Source organism: Nelumbo lutea, chromosome 4, assembly GCF_056320005.1.
Source record: "Nelumbo lutea isolate HS-2025 chromosome 4, American lotus-T2T, whole genome shotgun sequence".
Classification (NCBI taxonomy): domain Eukaryota; kingdom Viridiplantae; phylum Streptophyta; class Magnoliopsida; order Proteales; family Nelumbonaceae; genus Nelumbo; species Nelumbo lutea.
The window spans coordinates 9021185-9046399 of NC_142687.1; the positions used below are offsets into that span (position 1 = coordinate 9021185).

At 39.4% G+C, this 25215-nt stretch overlaps 1 protein-coding gene across 2 annotated transcripts in view; it reads right to left on the bottom strand.

Annotated features, from left to right (window-relative positions):
* The window catches only part of EMB3012 (embryo defective 3012), a 111444-nt gene that overhangs the window by 59584 nt on the left and 26645 nt on the right, over nt 1-25215 (bottom strand). For both annotated transcript variants that reach the window (XR_016094764.1, XM_088940837.1), the window contains exons 11-14: nt 25092-25215; nt 24654-24931; nt 4405-4524; nt 4222-4284 (exon numbers count right to left, since the gene is read on the bottom strand). Coding sequence is in view for 1 of the 2 variants with exons in the window: in XM_088940837.1 (XP_088796963.1) it covers nt 4222-4284; nt 4405-4524; nt 24654-24931; nt 25092-25215 (585 nt within the window). In the remaining variant the exon portion in view is untranslated. The remainder of the gene's footprint in view (nt 1-4221; nt 4285-4404; nt 4525-24653; nt 24932-25091) is intronic.

Consider the following 25215-nt stretch of genomic DNA (forward strand, 5'->3'; position numbering starts at 1 on the left):
ATTGTGCCAAGGCATAATCCGGTTTACTGACTCTGACCCACTACTACTGTTGTTGCTAACATGATGGCCCTAATGTTTTGGAATCTCATCAAGAAGGTAGACTCCATTCACCTCACGACCACTCCCAATCATCTTCTTTGACTCCAGATCCTGCAAAACATAATTACTAGGAAGAAAGATCACAATGTCAAAGAACTAACAAACAGTAGGTTGGTATGAAGTCTAGGGACATGTAAAACAGAGGGCAGAGTTACATCATTGGTCACTCTAACTGTCCCCTTCCCAGCAATGGGCATATGTGAACCATCTACTGTAGAGACTCTATCTCTACCAGAGCACAACTGATAGAAACTGAAATTGGTAGGGGCATTAGTCATATGCTCAAATGCTCCTGAGTCTATAATCCAGGGAGGTCCCTCCTAACCTGAAGTTGATGCAAGATTCGCATTTGCATATGAACTACTTGTTTGTGCAAAGGAAGTGGTGTACTTGGTTCCTTCATTCTGTTGTCCATCTGGAAGGCTAGAGTTGGGTGAATCTTTCTTACTCGTAAGCTGTTCAAACCTCTCCAATTCTGTTCTCACTACTACTACTGCAATGGATTCCCAATCAATTTGGGAGAGAGGGGCTGAAGTGTCTCCTGTAGTGGCTACATTTGCATTTCCCTTCTTGTTTCTTATCCGAGCAGGCATAAGATTTGGATGAAGCTTCCAACAAGTGTCCTTGGTATGCTTAGGCTTCTTGCAATAATCACACACCAAGTCCTTCTTATCTTCCCTTATAGTCTCACTACTCCCCCTGTCTCCATTCAACTTAGGTTTTGTTGTACCAACCATAGTCAACTGGTCAATCCCAGGCTGTCTCAACATTACATTCCTCCTACTCTCCTCTCCAGAGACAAAAGCATAGGCCTAAGAGAGAGTCACACCCTCCCTAGAAAGAATCTACTACCTAGCAATGTCAAATTCAGGGTTCAGTCCTGCCAAGAACTCAAAAACCCTATTCCTCTCTATCAGTTTGTGATAAGTTGCTGCATCATTTACACTTTCCCATACCACAGTTTCTAAGTGATCTATTTCCTGACATAGGGTTTTCAACATGGAAAAATACACAACAAGAGGTTTTTCTCCCTATTTCATACTTATCACTTGATTTCTTAACTGATAGGCTTTGGCTTCATTTTGCTTATGAGAGTAGGTTTCAATCACTCCATCCCAAATCTCCTTAGTAGTATTAGCCCATAGGAAATTTTTTGCAATATGAGGTAGTATAGAATTACACAGCCAAGACATTACCATGTAATTCTCTTGCACCCATCGGGAAGAGTCTATATCAGGTTTCTTCTCCTCTCCAGTGAGATACCCTAATTTTCCGCGGGCACCAATAGCCATCTTAGCCGATTGTGCCCACTCCAAATAATTTGTACCATCAAGTTTTACTGTAGTAATGATCTCAGACCCAAAAATATCACTACTACCTCCAACACCCAGTCCCACAATACCGGTAGATTTCATCTCGATATTCCAACTCTCGATTTTACTTCAAACAATTTAACAGTAAGAAAAAAATAAATTGGAGACCTTCAAAAAATAATTTAATTCCACACACAAAGAAACCAACCCTTCCAGAAGAATAAAACCCTAGCTGGAGGGAAATCTCTCTCCTCCCCACGCCTCCCAACAGAGAGAAAAGTGAATCGATCACTCCGAGAGGCCTAGAAATTTTCAAAAACCAAACAGTCCTCTTCAGAAAATCAAAAGAAAACTAACAATACCGGGGCGCCCAAGATCAGATCAAAAACAAAGAGTCCAACTTTTCTAGGACTCTTCCCCGTACTCCATTTCTTCCTGATTTTGATGTCGAATAGTAGATCACCTTCCTGATGTCTAGATCCCACCAAACACTCCAAGAACTGGGCAATCTATAGCAGATCAACCAGCCCTTTACTACTTCATGCAGTCGGCTGATCTAGGGCTGCATGAGAATGCTTCAAGAAACCCTAGTCGATGCTCTGATACCAAGTAGAAATCTGCTGAATTAAAAAAAATATATGAAAGAAAGTAGTTTCTTGAAGAGAGAAGGAAGAGAGGAGAAGAAGAGAAATTGAAAGAAAAGAGAGCAATAATCTGACCACCCCCTTCATTTATTATTTATACTAAAATAATAGAACAGTACAAAGACAACTATGCCCTTATAGGGTGGCAAAACATAAAACAGCATATATAACACTCAAAAAACAATAAAATTTAGACTCACATAACTATTGTGGTCCCCACCTCCTATCTAACAACTAACATAAAACATCTACTCAGAAAAACATCATAAAACTAATTAATCTTCAACAAGTAAGAATAAAATAGAATATATGCAATGTAAATTTAATAATAATAATAATAGGAGAGCAAATCAGAATACACTTACAATTGGAGACCAAGAGATGACTCAACATGACCTTTTTCGGTAACCTTAGTTCGACAACCCATAACAAGGGAGAGATTGAAGTGGATGTCACCCATAGAATTAGAACAAGATGGGCAAAATGGAAGAAAGCATCTGGAGTCTTATGTAATAGGTGAATACAACTTGGATTAAAAGGAAAATTCTATAAAACAATTGTAAGGCCAACAATGTTGTATGGAGCAAAGTGTTAGACAGTCAAAAAACAATATGCCCAAAAAATGAGTGTGGTAATCATATGCTGAGATGGATGAACGGAAAAAACTAGAAAGGATAGGATCAGAAAATTAAGTCATTCAAAGGAACCTAGGAGTAGCTCCAAGAGGTGATAAAATGAGAGAGTAGGCTTAGATGGTTCGATCATGTGTAGAGAAGACCACCTACAGCAGCTATAAGAAGGCCACTACATTTGCAGAGAATACAAAATCCCCTTACCTAAAGAAGCTGAAATCTTTGAGTACAAGAGCCATATATATAAGAAGGCTACTACATTTGCATAGAATCTGGGTATGTCCCACTCAAATGTACAGAGGTTCCTTTTTTTCTCAGATACACCAACAGATGGCATAAGGGATCAAAACCCATAAAATATGACCACAAGACATATGCAAACTTTGTCACAAAATGAGGAATGGCTAGGGAGGAACCAAACAAGAAACCAAAAAGCTACCAAAGGGGAACAGTTGAAGGGTATAGCAAAAATAAGTAATAAATGCAAGAGCATAATAGAAGCATGTTTGGTACCAGACAATTTTGATATTCATGTTTTGGGCACCAATATGATAAAATGTTTTTTTATCATTCAATATGGAAAAATGTATGGAAGTAATAATCACTGGCTTGCATGTCAATTCAACCCAAACAAATAAGAAAATAATAAAAAGAAACTAGTATAAGAATAATAATATTAATATTTAATACTATAAACCCATAATATGAACAATTTAGGCTAATAATATCTAATGTACTATTATCCATAACATAAAATAAAATATAAAATGACCTGTATTGATCATTTTGAGAGCAATACCCTATAAGATGTTATAGTTTTAGAAGTACAACCATCCAAAATGCCTTAACTGAGAAAAGGAAGGGGTGTACGTAGGCATGCATAAAAGCTTTTCAAAAATAAGAAAGAAAAAGTACCCAAGATTTCTGAAATCCAAACTCTAGAATCAGCCTCACAAGGGAGAAGAAAATGTGAATCAAAGGAGTTAATCACTAATATAAACTCATCAATCCATTCATCAAAAAAATATATATAAACTCATCAATCTCAAGATCTCTAAGACCTTTTCTCAAGCCCAAATCTCAAACCATGCCCTCTTAAGATGTGGTTGTCAACTCCAAAATGGTCATATTTTTGTGAAAATGCTATACGATCCTCCCAACCACCAATCTTCCCACAATTTGACATTTTGTCCAAACGCTGGATCAAACTTTGTGAATTTTGTGAATGAAGTCCATATCACATAAATTTCCTTTCCAAGGACAAAGTAATACTAGTATGGAATGCCAAGGAGAATCACTTTCCACTGAAAATCCCACAGCCATTTCCCAAGTAAAGTAATATCTTTATCCTTCATCCTTCCTAGTTCTAGTCCACAACTCTATAAGAAATGTGCAAAACAGCTTTCAGATCTATGCTATTAGTGGGATGATGATGGCAGCATAATGAAGATTTCCTACTTAAGTAAAATAAATGGTATACTTATCAAAAAAAATAAAATAAATGGTATTATAAGGACCACCACCTTTACATACCTTTGCATCAAGGCTGAAAAATAATAGAATGTACTCTGGAATAACTCTTAAAGAAGAAACAAGCTGCACTTTCCAACAATTTTCCAGTAAGAATTGAAAAGAAAAAAGGGAAATAAGTCACAGTATATTTAACTCATATGAAGAAACAGATAACAATAAATGTTCTGATCAGAAAAAGCATACCTGTAAACGTATGGCATCAGTGAGAACATTATTTTGATCTTCCAACATCGAAGATGCTTTCTCATAAAGATGACCAGTCATGGTATCAGAAAAACCAATTACAGTAGCACGAACAATGCACTGAAGTATAAGGTTCAAAATATTAATTTATTTCCAGATGAAACAGTAAAGAAATATGATGTTAGAAGAAGAAAAATAAGAAAGAAAAAAAGAACTGCATTCTCAACACAAATATAGGAAGTAGAGGCCAAACAGAAAGCCTCACACCTCCCAATTTCTATAAAGACAAAATGCCAACATAACAAATAGATAGATATCAGTTCAGTAATTGATAGACCAAAGGATAAATCAATCTGGAACAGAACTAAGTACATTATATTCTTATCACAGGAGGAATGTGAAACACATGGCTAACTTGACCCAGTATTTGAACTCCTGCAACACCTTGCCATCCAAAGAAATTTCAAAAGATTACGAAGAACAAATAAAATAGTGCATCAAGGATCAACAGAAAAATTATCTTAAAGGATTCAATACCTATAGTATTAGGAAATATTTAACAGACTCATTGATGAGAGACATATCAAAGCAGATTCTCATAGGTAATGAAAGGTATTGCTAAGCAAGCTCAGACCTCCTGCTTCACTATTAAAAGACACTTAGTTAATGCAATTAGGTGGTTCTATAGAGTGGGGACTGGGGTTTTGACATAATATAATACAAATACCTTTCCCTCAGAAAAAAAAAAAAAAAAAAACAGCTATAAAGTAGTCAACACTTTGTCTTTTGTCACCTCCCACTGCAGACTTTGTTGACCTTAATTTTGATGGAAGCCACCATGGTAATCCAGGTCTATCTGGAGTAAGGGGTGTTTTTAGAGATAATGAAGGAAATGTAACTGCTATGTTCTAGGGAACAGAGGGAGTGGGAGATTCAACTAGGGCTGAAATTCTTTGCAGTGATTCAAGGGGTGCAAATAGCTGAGGACTTGAATTTGGAAAAATTTATTGTGGAGGGGGACTCCAAGCTGATGGTGAGATGGTTACAGAATCTAGAGACTGTCATCTGGGAGTTTAGAGATGAGATTAAGAAATTTAGTTGGTTAACAGGTAATATGACATTGAAGATTCAATGGATGAGAAGATCGACTAATGGGATGGTTGATACCTTATCTATGCAAGGGGTTAACAACGAACACTTATTTTGGTCTCAGTTGTAATTTGTTCGTCTTTTGTTTCTTGATGTGAGAGGTAAAGCTCTTGCCTTCTCTTGGGATGCTTGTACTGCTGTATATATTGGTTCCACCAATGAAACTTAAAATCACTTATCAAAAAAACAAAAATTACTCTATTAGGGTCCTAGGTAATACAACTACCTTATTGAAGCACCTTGATAAAGTTCAGACCTGCACTAGAATTCAGTTAGAAATAGTAGTAGAAGAAGGTTAAAGGAGATAGAAGAGAGAAGAAGAAGAGAAGAGAAGACAGGAGAAGAAGAAACGGGTTCAACCAAGAGAGAAAGTCACTCTCTCTAGTCGGCGAGGTTATATTTATAGTTTTCTATAATAAACCAAAATATTTGTTATGCCCCTACTTAAGTATGAGACACATCACCTAACTTAAACATTACACCTCACACCAAAACATAAATAAAAAGACTAAACTACCCCTACACAGTCAGCACTAACACTCCCCCTCAAGCTGGTGAGTATATATCATATAGTCCCAGCTTGTTGCATATGCAGTCCACTCTTCCCGACTCAACCCTTTGGTGAACAAGTCTGCCCATTGACTTCCTATGTTAACATATGCAATATCTATCACTCCACTAAGCACCCTCTCTCTCACAAAGTGACAACCAACTTCTAAATGTTTTATTCTCTCATGAAAAACTTGATTAGAAGAGATGTACACTGCAGCTTGGTTGTCACAATAAAGCTTCACCGGAGTGTCAATCGAATACCCCATCTCCTATAGAAGATTTCTCAACCACACTAGTTTACAAGTTGTATGTGCCATGGCTCTATATTCAGCTTCTGCATTGCTTCTTGCCACCACTGTCTGCTTCTTACTCTTCCATGTCACCAAATTACCCCCAAGAAAGGTACAACAACCTATATTGGACCTTCTGTGATTCTATCAAATACAGAGCCAGCCCAATCAGCATCGATGTATCCCTCTATTTCAAGGTTTCCTCCACTCTTGTATAGCAAGCCACGACTAAGAGAACCCTTCAAATACCTTACAATCCATAGAACGGCATCCCAATGTGGAACCTGAGGATTTCGCATAAACCGACTCACCACACTAACTACAAATGAAATATATGGCCGAGTAATGGTTAGGTAGTTTAGCTTACCCACCAACCTCCTATACCTTCCGTGGTCCTTGAACTCCTCACCCACATCACTACTCAGCTTGGTATTTGGTTCCATAGGTGTTTCAGTAGGTTTTGCACCTAACAATTCTTTCACCTCCAACAAATCAAGAACAAACTTCCTCTAACACAAGTTAATACCTTGCTTAGACCTTGCTACTTCTATCCCAAGAAATATTGCAATTTACCAAGGTCCTTTGTCTAGAAGTGCTCCTGCAAAAAGGTCTTCAACCTATCACTAGTAATAACAATGTCTTCTACATATACCACCAGTAAAATCTTCCCAACATGTGAATCATAGCTGAATATTGAGTGATCAACTTGACATTGTGTCATGCCAAACTTCTTTATCACTTCACTGAATCTACCAAACCATGCACAAGGGGGCGACTGTTTGAGTCCATAAATGGCCTTCTTTACCCTACACACCTTACCACCATCCTCCCCCTGAGCAATAAACCCCGGTGGTTGCTCCATATAGACCTCCGCAAGGAAATCACCATGTAAAAAGGCATTCTTGATGTCAAGCTGAAACAAAGGCCAATCATACATAACAGCTAGAAATATCAAAACAAAAACTGAACCAATTTTAGCAACTGGAGAGAAGGTCTCGATGTAGTCAATAACATACATTTGGGAATATCCTTTAGCAACCAATTTTATCTTACACACCGAGCTGATATTTTTGGAAAATGATGACTTGGAACTTATAGACTCAGCCTAGAAGAAGCCCTCTCAAATTCTCTCTTTACCTAAGGAAATGGAGATTACCACAACTAGTATAGAGGAGAGGCAGGGGATACCGGTTCCCAAATATTCTCCCAATTCGCAAGAGCAACCTGGCAATGATAGAAGACTAAAAGAACAAGACACATCTCGGTCACTAATCACAGAGTCATCAATCAGGGGACAACTCTTAAAGGCAGATTCTAATGCAAGGACTAAAACAACACTTTGTCAACTCGTTTTTTGGTACTGATGTGGATTTTGTGCATGGAACAGATACCTTTTGCAGCTCAACTTGAAGCAGCAGCCATGGATGGAGAGTATTTAATTGGGGACAGGGAGGGCAAAAAACAAGAGGAAGAGGTGTGGAAAAGAAAATTCCAAGAAGAGGAGATAGAGAAGATCTGGGATCAGATCTGTACGCATTTGGAGGAATACAAGAAAAAAGAGGAAGCGGTAGAAAAGTATGAAGCTCAAGAAGGATCAGTTAAGACAGGGGTTCAAAGTAGCAAAAAAGTTAGAGATAAATCAATCTTGGAAAAGCTGCGAAAGGAGGAATTAGAGAGGATTTGGGGACAGATTTGTGCTTTCATTGAGGAGTATAGGCAAATAGAGGAATCTTTGGAGAAAAACCAAGGAATTTTGGAAAGGTGAAACATAACAAAAGCAGCCTTAAGCAGATCTGGAACAATTAACAACCGAAGGAAGAAGAAAAGATCAGAGGTGGAAAGGTTGATATTAGATATAGAAGGAGATTTGGAATTTAGTGGAAGAGGGGAGAGAAGGGACGTCTCCAAGTAGGGGCCTGATCTCAAAGGGGGATGCCAAATCTTTTATCTCCATGAAAATCATTAGTTGGAATGTGAAGGGGCTGGGGAGTGCTAGGAAAATAAGGCTAATTAAGGACATCCTTAAAAGGGAAAGGCCAGATATAGTGATGTTACAGCATACCAAATTAGCTGAAATTGAAGAAGCATTTGGAAATCTAGAGGAATAAGTTGGGTTTCAGCACCTTCTTGAGGGGCTTCGGGAGGTATTGCAACTTTTCGGAGAGAGGATGTTGTGGAGGTATTGGAGGAGCTAATAGGTAATTTTTCAGTACCATTAAAATTCAGGATGGTAGATGATGGATTTACTTGGGCACTAACTAATGTGCATGAACCAAGCAATGATAGAGAAATGAATGAATTTTGGGAAGAACTTTATAGGATTTAAGGGCTTTGGGGGGGGGGGGTTCAATGTAATTCGAATTACACATGAATCAAATAATCCCCAACAGGCCATTACAACCAGCATACGGAGATTCAATGATTTCATTAATAACTGTGAGTTGAAGGAACTCCCAATGTTGCAAGCTCTCTATACTTGGTCCAACTTTCAAGAAACACCAACCTACTCCAATTAGATAGGTCCCTTTTCAATGAAAGCTGGGAAAACAAGTGGGCAGATTTGATAACAAGAGCTCTACCTAGAGTCACATCTTACCATTGCCCCTTTGGCTTAGGGGGTAAGATTTCACAAAAAACTAAAAAGATTGAGAGCACATGTGAAGGATTGGAATAGGGAGCATTTCGGAAGAATAGAAGAAATGAAATCCTCTTTGATGACCCAAATAGAGGAATTGGATGTGGAGGAATCCCAAAGAGTCATAAACTCTTAGGAAAGAGATCGGAGATGGAAACTAAAAAGAGAGTTAGATGAAGTCATCTTGGGAGAAGAAATTTCTTGGAGGCAGAAGTCTAGATGTAAGTGGCTCAAGGAGATGGAAATACTAAATTTTTTCATGAACCAGCCAATGGAAGGAGAAGGAAAAAGCTAGTATCCAAACTAGATGTGGATGGACTAGTCCTTGATTCCCAAGAGAGGATAGCCAATTGTTTTGTTGACCATTTCAAATCCATCTTGAGGAGACCCCTAGGACCTAGAGTGGAGTTGGAAGGTGTGACTTGGCAGAGGCTTCTAGAAGAGAGTAGAAGCTGGTTGGAAAGGAATTTTGAGGAGGAACAAATTAGACAAGCCATTTTCTCCATGAACATATCTAAAGCACCAGGGCACGATGGATTTACAATGGTTTTCTTTCAAGATTGTTAGGACATAGTCAAAGAAGACTTGATAGAGGTTTTCAAGGAATTTGAGGATAATTCAATGATTAAGCATGGAACTTTTAGCCTCAATTCCCAAGAAGAAAGAGTCGAAGCATCCAAAGGACTTTGGACTTATTAGTTTGGTGACTAGTGTATACAAGATTGTGGCTAAGGTCTTATCTTTGAGGATCAAAAAGGTGCCTCTTTGTCTTATCAGCCAAGCCCAAGGTGGGTGAGCATTCGGTTTATTCGGTTAAAAACTAAACCGAATAAACCAAAATGTTAAAAACCGAAACCGGGACCAAAATTTGGAAAAACCAAAATTTTCAGTTCGGTTTTTGGTTATTTCGATTAAAACCGATTTTTAATAATGTACACTTTATTATATATATTATAAAATATAATATATTATATATTATATATTATAAAATATATATTATGAAATCAAATTTCAATGTATTATATATTAATTATAAATATATTATATATTATATGTTACATATTATATATGTAATTCTAATTCTAAAAACCGAAACCAAAAACCGAAATAACCGAACCTATTTAACCTAAAACCAAAAAAACAAACTGAAAAAAACAAAACCGAAATTTTCGGTTCGGTTTTCATTTTTAACCGAATAGTGCTCACCCTAGCCCAAGGAGCTTTTGTTCAGGGAAGACAAATAGTAGATCAAATTCTAATAGCAAATGAATGTGTGGAGGAGATGAGGAGATCGGGTCATCAAGGTTATGTTGGTAAAATGGATATTGAAAAGGCCTACAACCTAGTGGATTGGGGTTTCTTATTTCTCGTGCTAAGGAAGTGTGGATTCGGGGATAGATGGTGCAAATGGACAAATGGATGCCTTTCCTCTTGCCATTACTCCATCCTAGTCAATGAGGTAGTTAATGGTTTTTTCCCAACTAGTAGGGGTCTGAGACAAGGTGATCCCATGTCACCTTACCTATTCACTCTAGTTGCCAACGCTTTTAGTAGAATCCTCCCATAAGCAGATAGGGTCGAGTCTTTATGAGGGTGGAGAATAGGTAGAGATAGAGTTTCAATTAACCATCTTCAATTTGCAAATGACATGATAATTTTTTGTGAAGGTTGTGATCTGATGGAGGTAAGGATTCTGAAGGATTTAATAATTCACTCTGAGAAGGCCTCAAATTTGAAGATAAATTTTGAGAAGAGTTGTGTTGTGGAAATAAATTTGAACAGAGAGGAGATGGAGTCTATAGCAACCTCTTTAGAATGCACTTGGTCTCAGTGGCCTTAATCCTACCTAGGACTTCCCTTCGGTGCAAATCCAAAGGAAAGTAGGTTCTAGAACCCAGTGGTGGAAATTTGAAAAAAGATTGGCAGCTTGGAAGAGAAACTATATTTCATTGGTGGGTAGAGTTATTCTGATTAAGGCAACTTTAGCTAACTTGCCATTATACTTCCTGTCAGTCTTTAGAATTCTTAAAAGGGAGGCAAAGAGGTTGGAAAAACTGATGAGGGACTTCTTACGATAACCTAGAGAAGAGAAAAAAGATCACTTGATTAGGTGGGAGATGGTCAGTCGAAGCGAAAAAGAAGGAAGCCTAGGCTTAGGGAATGTAGTGAGCAAGAATGAAGCTCTTTCACGTAAGTGGCTTTGGAGGTGACCCCTGGAGAAGGAAAGGTTGTGGCATGAAGTAGTGAAGAGTATATATGGCTATTCTGAATCAAGTTAGAATGTGGGGGTATCTCGAAGGGCTTTGCTCACAACACCTTGGAAGGTTATTTCTGGCATTCTCCCCAAATTCCTTATGTTTGTAAGGTATGATGTTTGTTCTAGAAACTCCATTCTTTTTTGGGAAGATATTTGAGTGAGCACTCAACCCCTAAAAGACTGTTTCCCTTCTCTCTATTTCATGGTCCCCCCCCCCCCGGGGTTCTCCCTCTGGACCCCCTAACCTGGATAAAAGGGTTTGGTCTCTAACCCCGGTTGGCTCCTTCACTTGTGCATCTTTCTTTAAATCCCTTTGCTCCAACCCTTCCTCTCAAGCCTTCACCATTAAAGAGGTCTAGTCAAGGCCAATACCCCCTAAAATAGCAGTGTTCTATTGGGAAGCCTATTATGGTAAGATCAATACTGTGGAAATTTTGCAAAAGAAGAAACCTTATATGTGTTTGTCCCCAAATTGGTGCTTTATGTGTAAAGTGAATGGTGAGGAGTGTAACCATTTGCTGATATCATGTTCTTTTGCTGCCAATATATGGAACTAGGTTGTTTCATTATTTGGGTGCGGGTGGAACATGCCCCCCGAAGTAAAGTTGTTGTTCATTCCGTCTGCCTTTCGAAGAATGACAAAAAGAGGGAAACTAATGTGGAAATGTATCAGAGCTGCTACCTTGTGGACGTTATGGGAGGAGAGAAATGCTAGAATATTTCAATAAAAGGAAAGAAGTCTTGTTGAAATCAAGGAGTGCATAATGACAAGGACAGCCTCTTGGCTGAAATCTTCATACTCGTTGGCAAATTACTCCTTTGATGACCTAAGGAGAAATTGGGCAGCAGTGACTTCTACAGTCTCCACAAAGAACAAACCACAAGTTGAAAGGAAACCTCCACCGGATGGAGTGGTAAAATTGAATTTTGATGGTAGCTGCCAAGGTAACCCAAGGCCATCCAGAATAGGAGGGATTTTGAGAGACAAAGACAGCAACATGTTGTCTTTATTTTCAGGACCAGTGGGTGTTGGTGATTCCGTAAAGGCCGAGATACTAGCAGTGACACAAGGTATACAGATGGCCAAGCAACTTGGAGTGAACAATTTGATAGTAGAAGGGGATTCCAAGGTAGTAGTGGGTTGGTTGACAAGTCCAGAAACAGCTTGTTGGGGCTACAAGGATCTATTAAAGAAAGTTAAATGAATGACAAGAAATATGACAGTCAAGGTTCAGTGGGTCAACAGATCAGCAAATGCAATGGTTGGTTCTCTGGCCAAGCAAGGGGTATCAAGGGGAGATTTGTTTTGGGCTACCTTGTAATTGTGTTTCAGGCTTGTGTATGTTTAGTGTTTATGTTTCAGCCCTTGGAGGAGGCAACACCTCGTGCCTCCTAGGCTGACTGTACTTTCTTTATTTGAATTAATAAAACTACTCTCACTTATCAAAAAAAAAAAGACTCCTTTGGCAACCAGTCGAGCTTTCAACTGCTCTACACGGCCAACAGGTAAATACTTAACAGTGTATACCCACTTACAACCTACAGCATGTTTACCAGGGGGTGGCGTGGTGAGATCCCACATACGATTACGAGCCAAAGCTAAGAGTTCTTCCATTGCATGGCGCCACCCTGGAGATGCAAAAGCTTCCTAGACATTCGTACGAACATAAATAGAAGACGACATAGAAACAAATTGGCGATGGGAAGCAGAAAGGTGAGATACAGAAACATAATTTGAAATGTGATGAAGTGTGCAACAACGCTTACCTTTCCACAAGGCAGTAGGAAGATCAAGGTCAAAAATAGGTGGGGCTGGTGTGGGAACAACTGTCGGATCTGTCGACGGTGAAGAAGCTGGAGGAGGAGCAGTACATGTCATCGATGCATATACACTTGGCAGATGGGTGGCCATTCAACAGGAAGCTACACTAGAGGCACAGACTTTGTCACAACTAGAACAAGTGGGATGGGGTCCTCAATAGGAATTGGAAGAGGAAGAAGAGGTGGAGAAGAAGAAGAAGAGACATCACCTAACCCAGAAAAAGATGGAACAAACTCAAAGAAAGTAACATTAGAGCACGCAAAGGAACATCAAGGACTGAGGTTATAACACTTATACCCTTTCTAGGTCCAAGAATAGCCAAGGAAGATACACTTAGTGGACCGTGCATCTAATTTGTCCATTTCAGGTCCAAGAATATGGACAAAATATACACACCCAAAAACCCTAGGAGTAAAAGGTAATGAAGACAAGAGAGGAAACAAAGTGGTGAAAGGATAATGACCTTCAAGGATGGGCATGGGTATCCAGTTAATGAGGAAGCAAGATCTAAGTACAGCATCACTCCAAAAACGTTTGGGTACATTCATATGGTGCAAAAGGGACTGAACAGTTTCCAAAAGATGGCGGTTCTTTTTCTCAGTCACCCCATTTTGCTGTTGGTGTAGGTACATGAGGTTTGATGGATAATGCCATGTTGTTCCAAATACTACTGAAACAGTGTATAAAAGTATTCTCAACCATTATCAGAAAGAAGAATCTTAATGTGTACACCAAATTGGTTGCGAATTTCAGCAAAAAAAAATTGGAAAAAGGAAAACAACTCACTCCTCTCTTTCTTAAGGTAAAGCCATGTCATCCTTGAATAATCACCAACAAAAATAACAAGGTATTTGTAACCATTGTATGACACTATTTTATTTGAAACCAAAACATTTGAATGAACTAAAGAAAAAAGACTCGACATACGGATATCAACCCTAGGACTAAAGGGAATACGATGATGTTTCTCCAAATGACACGACTTACAATCCAAAACATAAAGGCGACTAACCGACAGAACAAGTGACTTCAATACTTTAAGTGATGGATGACCAAGTCTATAGTGCCACTGAAGTGGAGAAAGAGATGTCTGAAGAACTGTTGACGAACCACCACCACCATCAAAATAATACAGTCCACCAGCTTCATGCCCTCCACCAATCTTCATCCCCGTCTTGAGATCCTAAAAAACACAAGAAGGGTAAAAGGTGATAGAACAATTAAGAGACTTGGTCATCTTACTAACAAACATAAGATTAAAAGGAAATTTGGGAACATACAAAACTAAGGACAAGGATAAAGGGTCTATGTCAACATTACCAACACCACAAATAGAATATGTGAAACCATTAGCAAAGGTAATAGAGTGTGACGAGGAGCTCTGAGAAAGGGAAGAAAACACACCCAAAGTCCTAGTGATGTGATCGGAAGCTCCAAAGTCGATAATCCAATGGGTGGGTTTGGATGCCAGACAATCCATACTTGAAAGTGCAAGGGGTAGCTATATTCTATTGTGGCGTGGCTTACATAAACCGTTCATACTCATCATCTCCTTCCCGGAGACATTCGTAGATGTAGAAGGCATCTGATCAACTTGTTGAATATCCTATCTTGAACTACCATCACTGGCCACTACATGACTTGACCAAGTTGAAGGTGGGCCATGCAAATCATAACAAAAGTTGATAGTGTGCCCTTCCATACCACAATGTGTACACCTCCTCGAACCATTACTACGTCCTCTGCCACGAGCTCCCCCTAAATCTCGACCTCCAATACATCCACCACCACGACTACGACCATACATGGGTCTAGAACCACCACTACGACCATACATGGGTCCGCTACCACCACTACGACCAGGCTAAACCCCCCAAGCTCCACCATTAACTCCATGACCTCTCCCTCTCGTCACTGCAAAGGAAAACCTGTCAGAGATATTAAAATTCTCTATAGGTCCAACAAAAATCCTCCCAAGTCGAGCAAACACCCCTTCTAGAGAAGGAAGAGATGACCCACCTAAACCTATGCTCTCAGTGATTCATATTCAGGTTTCAACCCTTCTAAAAATCTCGTTACATCTAGTTGCTCTCTTTGTTATTGCTGAATCTTAACATCAGACATGAGGGGATGGTACACATTCAACTCATTACGAAGATTCGTCGTGCTAGCATAGTATTCCTCAAGACTTTGATTACCCTGTTGTAGATTAAAGTACTCTTGATAAAGCTGATACACTCTAGTAGTATTGTCTTGTCCAGAGTACGAAATCTTGGCATGGTTCCAAATCTCCATGGATGAATCTAAGAACATAAAATTCACACTGATCTTGGGTTCCATACTATTCCATAACCAGGTCATAATTTGTGCATCTTCTTGTTCCCAACCACTATACTCCTAAGAATCAACGGGAGGTTTTTCTTCTCTTCCATGCTTCACTTTCTTCTTAGCCCTAAGAAAGTCCTCTACAGATTTTGCCTAAGGCATATAGTTCTCCCCATTCAATTTGATAGAAGCCATCTGAACATTCAGGTAATCAGTGGGAACCATAACACTAAATTTGTGTTCACTACTGTCTCCCATATCTGAATTGTTTTTTCTTTCCCTTTCCTTTTTTTCCTCTCACCTATATATCACACTTTTAATTCACTCCTCACCACACTACACACTAATGACAGGTTATTGATGAAAATACCTACAGTCATAGTTCTCAACAATAACTATCACTGATATTCTTCTCTCAGCACACCAAAATTACTTGAATACACACCATGACCATAGCAACACCCAAACCACTAGATTCACACTGTAACACCCATACAGCACACCTATTTGATCAACAAAAAAACAACCTGCACTCGACTGTCCACTGCACCACCTGAAACAACCCTCTCCGTACCATCAATTAGAGGGCTTCCTACAAACACCCACTAAACCACTGACCAGAGGCATGAAAACCTCCAAAGGTAAAGGGTGATCATTCCTTTTCAGCCTTTTTTCTTATCTCCAATAGGTGATGAAGAAATCTAGAAAACCCTAGGCTAAATGGTGATGGAAAAGAATTCTAGGCACATCTGAATTTGTCATAGTGGCTCTGATACCATGATAAAGTTCAGACCTGCACTAGAATTTAGTTAGAAATAGTAGTAGAAGAAGGTTAGAGGAGATAAAAGAAAGAAGAAGAAGAAGAAGAAGAGAAGAGAAGACAGGAGAAGAAGAAACTGGTTCGAACAAGAGAGAAAAGTCACTCTCTCTAGTCAGCCAGGTTATATTTATAGTTTTCTATAATAAAGCAAAAGGTCTGTTATGCCCCTACTTAAGTATGGGACACATAACCTAACTTAAACATTACACCTCACATCAAAACATAAATAAAAAAACTAAACTACCCCTACACAGTCGACACTAACACACTTCACCTCCCAAAAATACTAAGTGATGGGAAAAAACACAGAGAAGATTGAATTACATAGGAAACTTAACCAAGTTTTAACATCAGGGTTAACTGACCTCCACATAATGGTTACTTAACCTACATACTGAAAGAAACTAGACCAATTTGTCCTTAAAATAGATTTTAATAACCCAAACAAATTTTCAGTCAAGCAAGGGTTTTGAAATAAAAGAACCTTGGGAAAAAAATTATTTAAAACAAAAAAAGGAAATGACAAGGTATGAAAATTGGATCCTAACCAATTTAATTTGAATCATGTCAATTAATAAACTATATGATATTAACAAATCAAATAATAGGATCAAAACAATAATCAAAAGATTCTTTTATATATAAGCATTGAATAAGAAGCCTTAGGGTTCATTTCAAAAATCATATTGTAAATCATACAATTTCTATAACTATGCTTCATATAGGCTTATTTGGCTAGTATTAAAGCACCTTGTTTTGATATGTCTAGTCTAAGAAATCCTAAAGACTAACTACAGAGTATAAACAGTAAGGGGGTGTTCTGTGTGTGGATGAGAAATTGAGTGGTCTGGTCCACACCACACCACATCATAGTCCACAACTGTTTTGAACAATGGACAAACTGTGGGGACTGGACCAATGTACACCCATAGTGGCGTTCTATAGGTGTAGTGTAAACCATTCCACCACACCTCTTGATTCCATGTATCCCATATACAGTTTATGAAGTGATCTACACAGTCGATTATAAACGTTTAATTTTTACATTTTATATGATAAATAAATTGAAAAAGGCATCGATAAATTAATAATAACCAATAAATATTAAATTTAATATAAAAAATATAGTCAAATAATTAAAAAATATAAATTATTATTTTATTGATGAAAACTTTAAAAAATAATATTTAAATAAGTGAAAAAAGAGTGGAGAAGGAGCACTAACGGGCTTGTGCTAGAACTAACATTAAAATTATTATTTTATTGATAAAAATATTAAAAATTAACATTATAAAGAAAAGTATGTAGAGATGTATTGTATTAAAATAGAGTGTTGAAATGTTGTGGACCGATCACATCCACGAGATATATGTGTTGTCGAGATTTTGGATTGTAGACAGAGACAATCCATGACATATTATGGATCAGTCCTGTCCACAAAAAACCGAATGATGTGGCCATCCCGTGGCAAGGATCAAAACGGACCGTCCATGAGATGACCATGGTTCCGAAAACCACCTAAGTCTCTAAAACTGATTAAAACTCATAAAAAACTTCTAAAAGTAAAGCCTTTGACCCAATACATGTTTGAGACAGCTTTCTACAAAGAAAATAATTTCTGAACCAATATCCTCAAACAATAAAAATCTAATCTAAAAGATTCAAATAAACCCTAAACATTGAATGTCATCAAAAATCCATAGGTTGTCCATATGTTTCCCAGAACTAAGCTCATGGCAGAATTGCATGAACTTGTGAGCTTGGGGGATAGGTAATTGAATAATTTTTCTAATAATATTAAAATCAAGCTGAATGAGTATGCTTTGACACCTCCAGTTTCAGGTTACAAATAATGATGGACTTGAGACAGTTACTCTATCCAAATTCCAGTTAAGGACTAAATAGTTCGCTAAAATTTTGGCATGGAATTCTAGCAGGTTTTTCCAAGGGTTTAGCAGTAGACTTTAGCCCACTGTAAACATGCTGAAACCCATGTGAGGTGAGGTTATTGGAAAAGGCTAAAGGTTATACACCATGTCTGTGTGCAGTGAAGTCCACTGATAAACCCTCTGTGGTGCCTGCTAGCATGCTTCACTTTTGAACATCAGTTTTTTTGAACCGTTGAACACCACTTCACCAACCTTGGTAAAAACTAGTGAAGACACCAAGGAGTAAACAAAACATATAGATCAACAAATTCCTGAAAACTTAGTTGTTGTTCATGTAGAGAACAGGGAAGTGGGCCCCACTGCAGTGGTCCCCACTGTGTTCGTAGGACAGCAGTGTAGTTATTTGCTTCAGTTATAGTAGTGTCAGTTTGAGTCAGTTTGTTAATTCAGTTGTTACTTATTTCAGTTTTTATTTACTTTATTTATTATGTAAGTACCAAGGGCAGATGTGTCCTTTCCATTATGTACTAAACATAACCTATAAATATTAAGAGAGTGGCGGCGGCAAATCTGTTAGAATCTGTCCCTCCTTTCAACAACTTGTGTACTCTTGCTTCTCTTCTATTCTCTCTCCTTTCTCTCACTTTCTCTTCTAATTTGCAAGCCTAAAACCTTTTAGGATTCAAGACTGATTACAGTATTGATCATCTACTTGGTATCAGAGCCTATCTAGGGCTTCTCATGTGTGTCTAGTCCAGCTGACCACATGAGGACTAGCTAGGGCTGGAAGCTTTGAAAAAGTTTTTCAGTGGCTGAATCTTGGAGATAACCAGGAGAGGTTCACAGCAGTTGAAGACTTGTCGTAGCTTGCAGAGAGTTGGTAATCAGGAAGCGGCAGCGAAGGTTAGGGTTCAGGTAACCAGTAAACCGAAGACAGGTAATCAGTAAGTAAGTTTTTTTTACAGAGTTTTAGAGACTGCAGCCAACCGAGATAGGTTGAACCTATCTAGAACGAGGGGCCGAACTATGTTCAAGTTTGTTCTAGGGTTTGGCTTGCCGAACTGTGTTTAAGTTTGTTTCTAGGGTTTGACTGTTGGGCCGAACCCTCCTCTTCAAAGGTGATTAGTTTTTAGGGTTTCATATTGCCCTACGACAAGTCCCACTTGTGCGGACTGCTTGGAGAGTGCAGCTGAGCACTTACTTCAAACCTACAGTTGAAACCATATTTTTGCTCTAGCAGTAGTGGGCCCCACAGTAATGATTTCAGAAAATAGCATCTCAGATTGATAGGCTGCCTGGTAATGTGCATGCCGATTGATTTCAGATCAGATTTAAGTTGATTTCTTGCATATATTGTGATAGGCGATTGATTTCAGATCAGATTTGGGTTGGTTTCAGATCGGATCAGATCAGATCAGATTTGTGTTGGTTTCGGATCAGATTTCAGACTTACTTACTTGACTCTGTTTTCTGGTATAATTGCTCTAACAGTTTGTAGCCACTGAATCTTGATCAAAGATGGAGTTTAAGGGTCAGGGAGAAAGTAATTTTGGAAACCACAGTTATGGTAATGTATCTGAAACCGGGTTACAAATTACAACTATGAGATTTGATGGGTCAAATTATTTGGAGTGGGCGCAATCAGCCATGATGGCTATTGGAAGAAGGGGAAAACTGGGTTACCTCTAGGGAGATGTGAAAGAACCTTCCAATGAGGACCCAACATACACCAAGTGGGTTCAAGAGAACTATTTAGTTATGGCATGGTTGTGTAATTCTATGCAGCCACATATCATCCGAAATTACTTGTGGGCAAAGACAGCCAAAGAGATATGGGATGTTGTGAAAGAAACATATTTCCAACCCCTTAATGTTGCCAGAGCCTATGAACTGAAGTGTGAGGTGAACAGCCTTAAACAAGGAGAGAAGCCAGTTTCTGTCTACTTCTCTACCTTGAAATCCTTGTGGCATGAGATTGACCATCTAGAGACCCTTGAGTGGGAGAGTCCTAAAGATGCACAGACTCACAGAAAGCAAGTCGAGACGAATAAGGTATTTGAGTTTCTGGCTGGTTTGAATTCAGAATATGACATTGTGCGACAACAGATATTGACAAGAGATGGTGTGACCCTTTCTCAAGCATACTCCCTGGTGCATAGCAAAGAGACCAGGAGGAAAGTTATGATGCAGCCTCAGCCCTCTTTCCCAGCCTTGACAGCTATTACACCCAAGCCAGGGGGTGACTCAAAAAGGGACCGGAAGAATGAAGATAAACGGGATCTGGTATGTGAACATTGCAAGAAACCCAAGCACACAAAAGATACTTGTTGGAAGCTACATCCTCACTTGGTCCCAGCAAAACTAAGAAATAAGAAGGGTAATGCTCATACGGCAGTGAACACTGATTCAACATCCTCATCAGGCACATCCCTGGAGACTTTAGCTACTGTTCGGGCTGCCCTCATACAGTTGGAAAAGGAAGTTGGGAGTTCAGCTCAGCCATCTCAGTCACCATCAGCTCCTGCCACATCTGCATTTGCACATTCAGGTACTCGAGCCTCAGCTTACCATGCTTCAGCTCCAGGTAATATTGATCACTGTTGGGTAATAGATCCAGGTGCATCTGACCATATGACTAGCTTGCCATCTTTGTTCACTTCTTATCACTTGTCCTCTGGCCGAGATAGAGTATCCATTGCTGATGGCTCTCTTGTTCCCATTTCGAGGAAGGGGGACATCAAGCTATCGGATACTATCTCTTTATCTTCTGTCTTGCATGTTCCTAAGCTTGATATTAACCTGCTTTCAGTTAATAGTATTACCAAACACATGAACTGCTCAGTAACCTTTTTCCCTGACCGATGTGTTTTTCAGGATTTGGAGACGAGGAAGGTGATTGGGATTGGCCGTGAGACGAACGGGATCTATCTGCTTGGAGAGAGTTCTCGTCAGGAGGAGTCAGTGGATAAGAAGTCTTTTGTGTCCCAGTCTGTGAGTTCGGTTATGCCAAAGCATAACCGATTAGGTCATTTGTCTTTTAAGTCTTTGAAGAGTATGTTTCCTGCTTTATTTGAGTCTGTTGAGTTATCAAAGTTGAGGTGTGAGAGTTGCGAGTTTGCCAAACATTGTAGGACCTCTTATTCTTTAAGTAATAAAAGGAGTAATTCCTCTTTTGATATTGTGCATACTGATGTTTGGGGGCCATATCATATCTCTTCTATGGGTGGGTACAGATATTTTCTATTGTTTGTTGATGACCATACCCGGTTTTCTTGGATCTATCTTATGCGTTCTCGGGATGAGGTTCCTACTCTGACCCAAAACTTCCATCAGATGGTTCTCACTCAGTTTGGGACCAAAATCAAAAGTCCTTAGATCTAATAATGCAAAGGAATACTTTGCTCAGCCATTGACCTCCTACCTTCTTAGCCATGGAGTTATTCACCAGAGCACTTGCCCTTATACACCACAGCAGAACGGCGTTGCCGAAAGGAAGAATAGGCATATCTTGGAGGTGGCTAGAAGCATTATGTTTACCTCCAATGTACCTATTCGCTTCTGGGGTGATGCTATCCTCACGGCAGTTTATCTCATTAATTGAGTTCCTTCCCGGGTCCTTGATATGAGAACCCCCTTTTCCCTTCTATACCCAGACGAGGAGTTGTTCATTGTTCCCCTTAAAACCTTTGGTTGTACCTGTTTCATTCAGCTACTCGGGCCTCATCATTCCAAATTTGAACCTAAGGCATCCAAATGCATTTTCCTTGGTTATGCACAAACTCAAAAGGGCTATTGCTCCTATGATCCGGTTTCAAGGAAACGGTTTGTCTCCATGGATGTCACCTTCTTTGAGGAGACACCCTAATATCCTAGGGTTTCTCCTCAAGGGGAGAGCAGTGAGAGTGGGGTTGTTTTGAGTTTCTTTCCTCAGAGGGAGAGAAGTGAGAGTGGAAGCGGGGCTGGTAGAAGTGGGGTTGTTCCTTTACCTATTCCACTGGGTAATGAAGGTTGTAGTGGTGAGGGTGATCATAGGGAGCCGGAGTTGAAAGTCTATCACAGGCGATGCAGGCAGGTTGATCCTAGTCTTCGACAGTCCCGGCCAGCTCCAGTTCCTTCTGCGCCTCCAGATCTAGAGCCTACTGAGATACCTCTCACTGTTGCCACTTCCCCTCCTGTGAATGACCTTGATCTCCCTATTGCCATTCGCAAAGGGAAACGACATTGCACCACTTCTACAGCTCACAGCATCTCACAGTTCTTATCCTATGATCGTCTATCACCATCTTACCGGTCCTATCTCATTTCCATTGCCGATGTCCCTATTCCAAGAACAGTGCAAGAAGCCTTATCAGTTCCAGAATGGAAAGATGCAATGCAAGTCGAAATGGATGCACTGTTGAATAATAATACTTGGACACTGGTTGACCCACCAAAAGGAAAGAAACCGGTGGGATGCAGATGGGTGTTCACTGTGAAGCATAATGCTGATGGCTCTATTGAAAGGTACAAAGCCCGGCTGGTTGCAAAGGGGTTCACTCAGACTTATGGTATAGACTACTTGGAGACCTTTGCCCCAGTAGCCAAGATGACCACCATTCGAGTTTTGTTATCCCTTGCAGCAAATCATTCTTGGCTCCTGTTTCAGATGGATGTTAAAAATGCCTCTCCAATGCAGTTGCCTCCTAGATTCTATGATACAGAGACAGGTAAGAAGGTTTGCCGACTGAACAAGGCATTGTATGGTTTGAAACAGTCACCTAGAGCCTGGTTTGATAGGTTCAGATTAGCCCTTGGAAGGTTTGGTTATGTACAGGCCCAGTCAGATCATACACTATTCATCAAGAGGTGGAGTCCTCTCTGACACTACTAGCAGTATATGTTGATATTGTGGTGACAGGAAATGACAGTCATGAGATTGAGTCCCTCAAACAGCTCCATTAAGAATTTGAGGTGAAAGATCTTGGTGCACTACGGTAATTTTTGGGTATTGAGGTTGCTAGATCCAAACAGGGGATTTTTATCTCTCAGAGAAAATATGTTCTAGATCTGTTGGCGGAAACTGGAAAGTTGGGTGTTAAGCCGGCCGATACACCCATCGAACAAAATCACAAGATTAGTGCAGAGGGTGGGGACTTGAAGACAAAGTTATGTTCCAACGGTTGGTTGGAAAGCTTCTATATCTCTGCCTCACTCGACCGGATATCAACTATGCAGTTAGTGTTGTTAGCTAGTACATGCACTCCCCTAGAACTTCTCATCTTCTTGCGGCAGAGAGAATATTAGCATACTTGAAGAGATGCCCGGGTAGAGGTATATTGCTCAAGAACAATAATCACATGAGGGTGGAAGTCTATACAGATGCCGATTGGGCTGGAAGTGTTGATGACAGAAGGTCTACCTCTGGATATTATGCCCTGGTGGGAGGTAACCTTGTCTCTTGAAGGAGTAAGAAGCAGAGTGTTGTTTCCCGCTCCAGTGCTGAAGCGGAATACAGGTCAATGGCTAATGGAGTGGCTGAAATCTTATGGGTGAGGTCACTACTTGAAGAGTTGGGTATTGACTATGAAAAGCCTTAATGTTGTATTGTGATAATCAGGCAGTTATTAATATAGCCCACAACCCAGTGCAGCATGACAGAACTAAACATATCAAAGTTGATCGACATTTTGTGCGAGTAAGGATCACATCACAAGAAGTGTCTTCCGTACATCACATCTAATATGCAGCTCGCGGATATCCTCACCAAGGTTGTACCAAGGAAGAAGTTAGAGACAGATCTATCCAAGTTGGGCATGATAGATATCTACTCCCAACTTGAGGGGGAGTGTAGAGAACACTGATGTGGGCCCCACTGCAGTGGTCCCCACTGTGTTCGTAAGACAGCAGTGTAGTTATTTGTTTCAGTTATAGCAGTGTCAGTTTGAGTCAGTTTGTTAATTCAGTTGTTATTTATTTCAGTTTTTATTTACTTTATTTATTATGTAAGTACCAAGGGAGATGTGTCCTTTCCATTATGTACTAAACATAACCTATAAATATTAAGAGAGTGGCAGCGGCAGATCTGTTAGAATCTGTCCCTCCTTTCAACAACTTGTGTTCTCTTGTTTCTCTTCTATTCTCTCTCCTTTCTCTCACTTTCTCTTCTGTTTTGCAAACCTAAAACCTTTTAGGATTCAAGACTGATTACAGTCTTGATCTTCTACTGTTCAAATTACTAGAAAGTTCTGATGCTTTAGAAGAACAAAAATATTAGTTCCAATCATGACATGAACACATTACCAATAACACCTAAAAAACAAGCAAAAGATAGAATACATGGAAAATACATCTAACGATAACAATTTATGAATGTAACAACACCAAAAGCCCAAACAAAAAAGGATTTGGCCATATTTAGTAAGGTATATAACAAAATATAATTCCAAAAATTTTGAGTTCTTATTAACAAGAAGTATAAAAAGATAATGTATACAATGAAAAACAAATATGGAACATATAATCAGATCATACCAGTCCTGATGCATTCTGCAAAACCAGAAATCTCTCCCAACTGGCAGTGGATCTTTGCAGGCCATTATCATTAGTCCAATATGCTAGGCCATCACAACTGCTCAGCTCCCACTTCAAACAAAGAGAAGATGAGTTTGCAAAAGCCTTTCCAGAATTATGGATACCAACTGCAGCTACACGAATAGTACAGCCATTTGCAACAGTAATAGGGGTAACACGAATCCTCCCTGGATTACGATCAGCTTGTCTTGCAGACCACACAAGATCAAGTGCATTCACTGAAAAACATGGAAAAACAATTAAATGGCAACCTCATTCTTTCTTCCTTTTTTAAGGGCTTGGGGGAAGGGGACATTTAACAGCATGTCAGTGACAAGTGGCAAATCTTTAAGTACAAGTGTAAATATTTGAGGATACTTCCTAGCTCTCCAAACATACCAGGCTCATTAGCAATCAGTGTGATTGAGGCAGGAAAGCTACATGTAAGGGACAATTCCGATTTTGCTATAGCTGGCACTGGATGATCATCCCCAACTAAGTTGCTACGTGAAAATACTAGTTT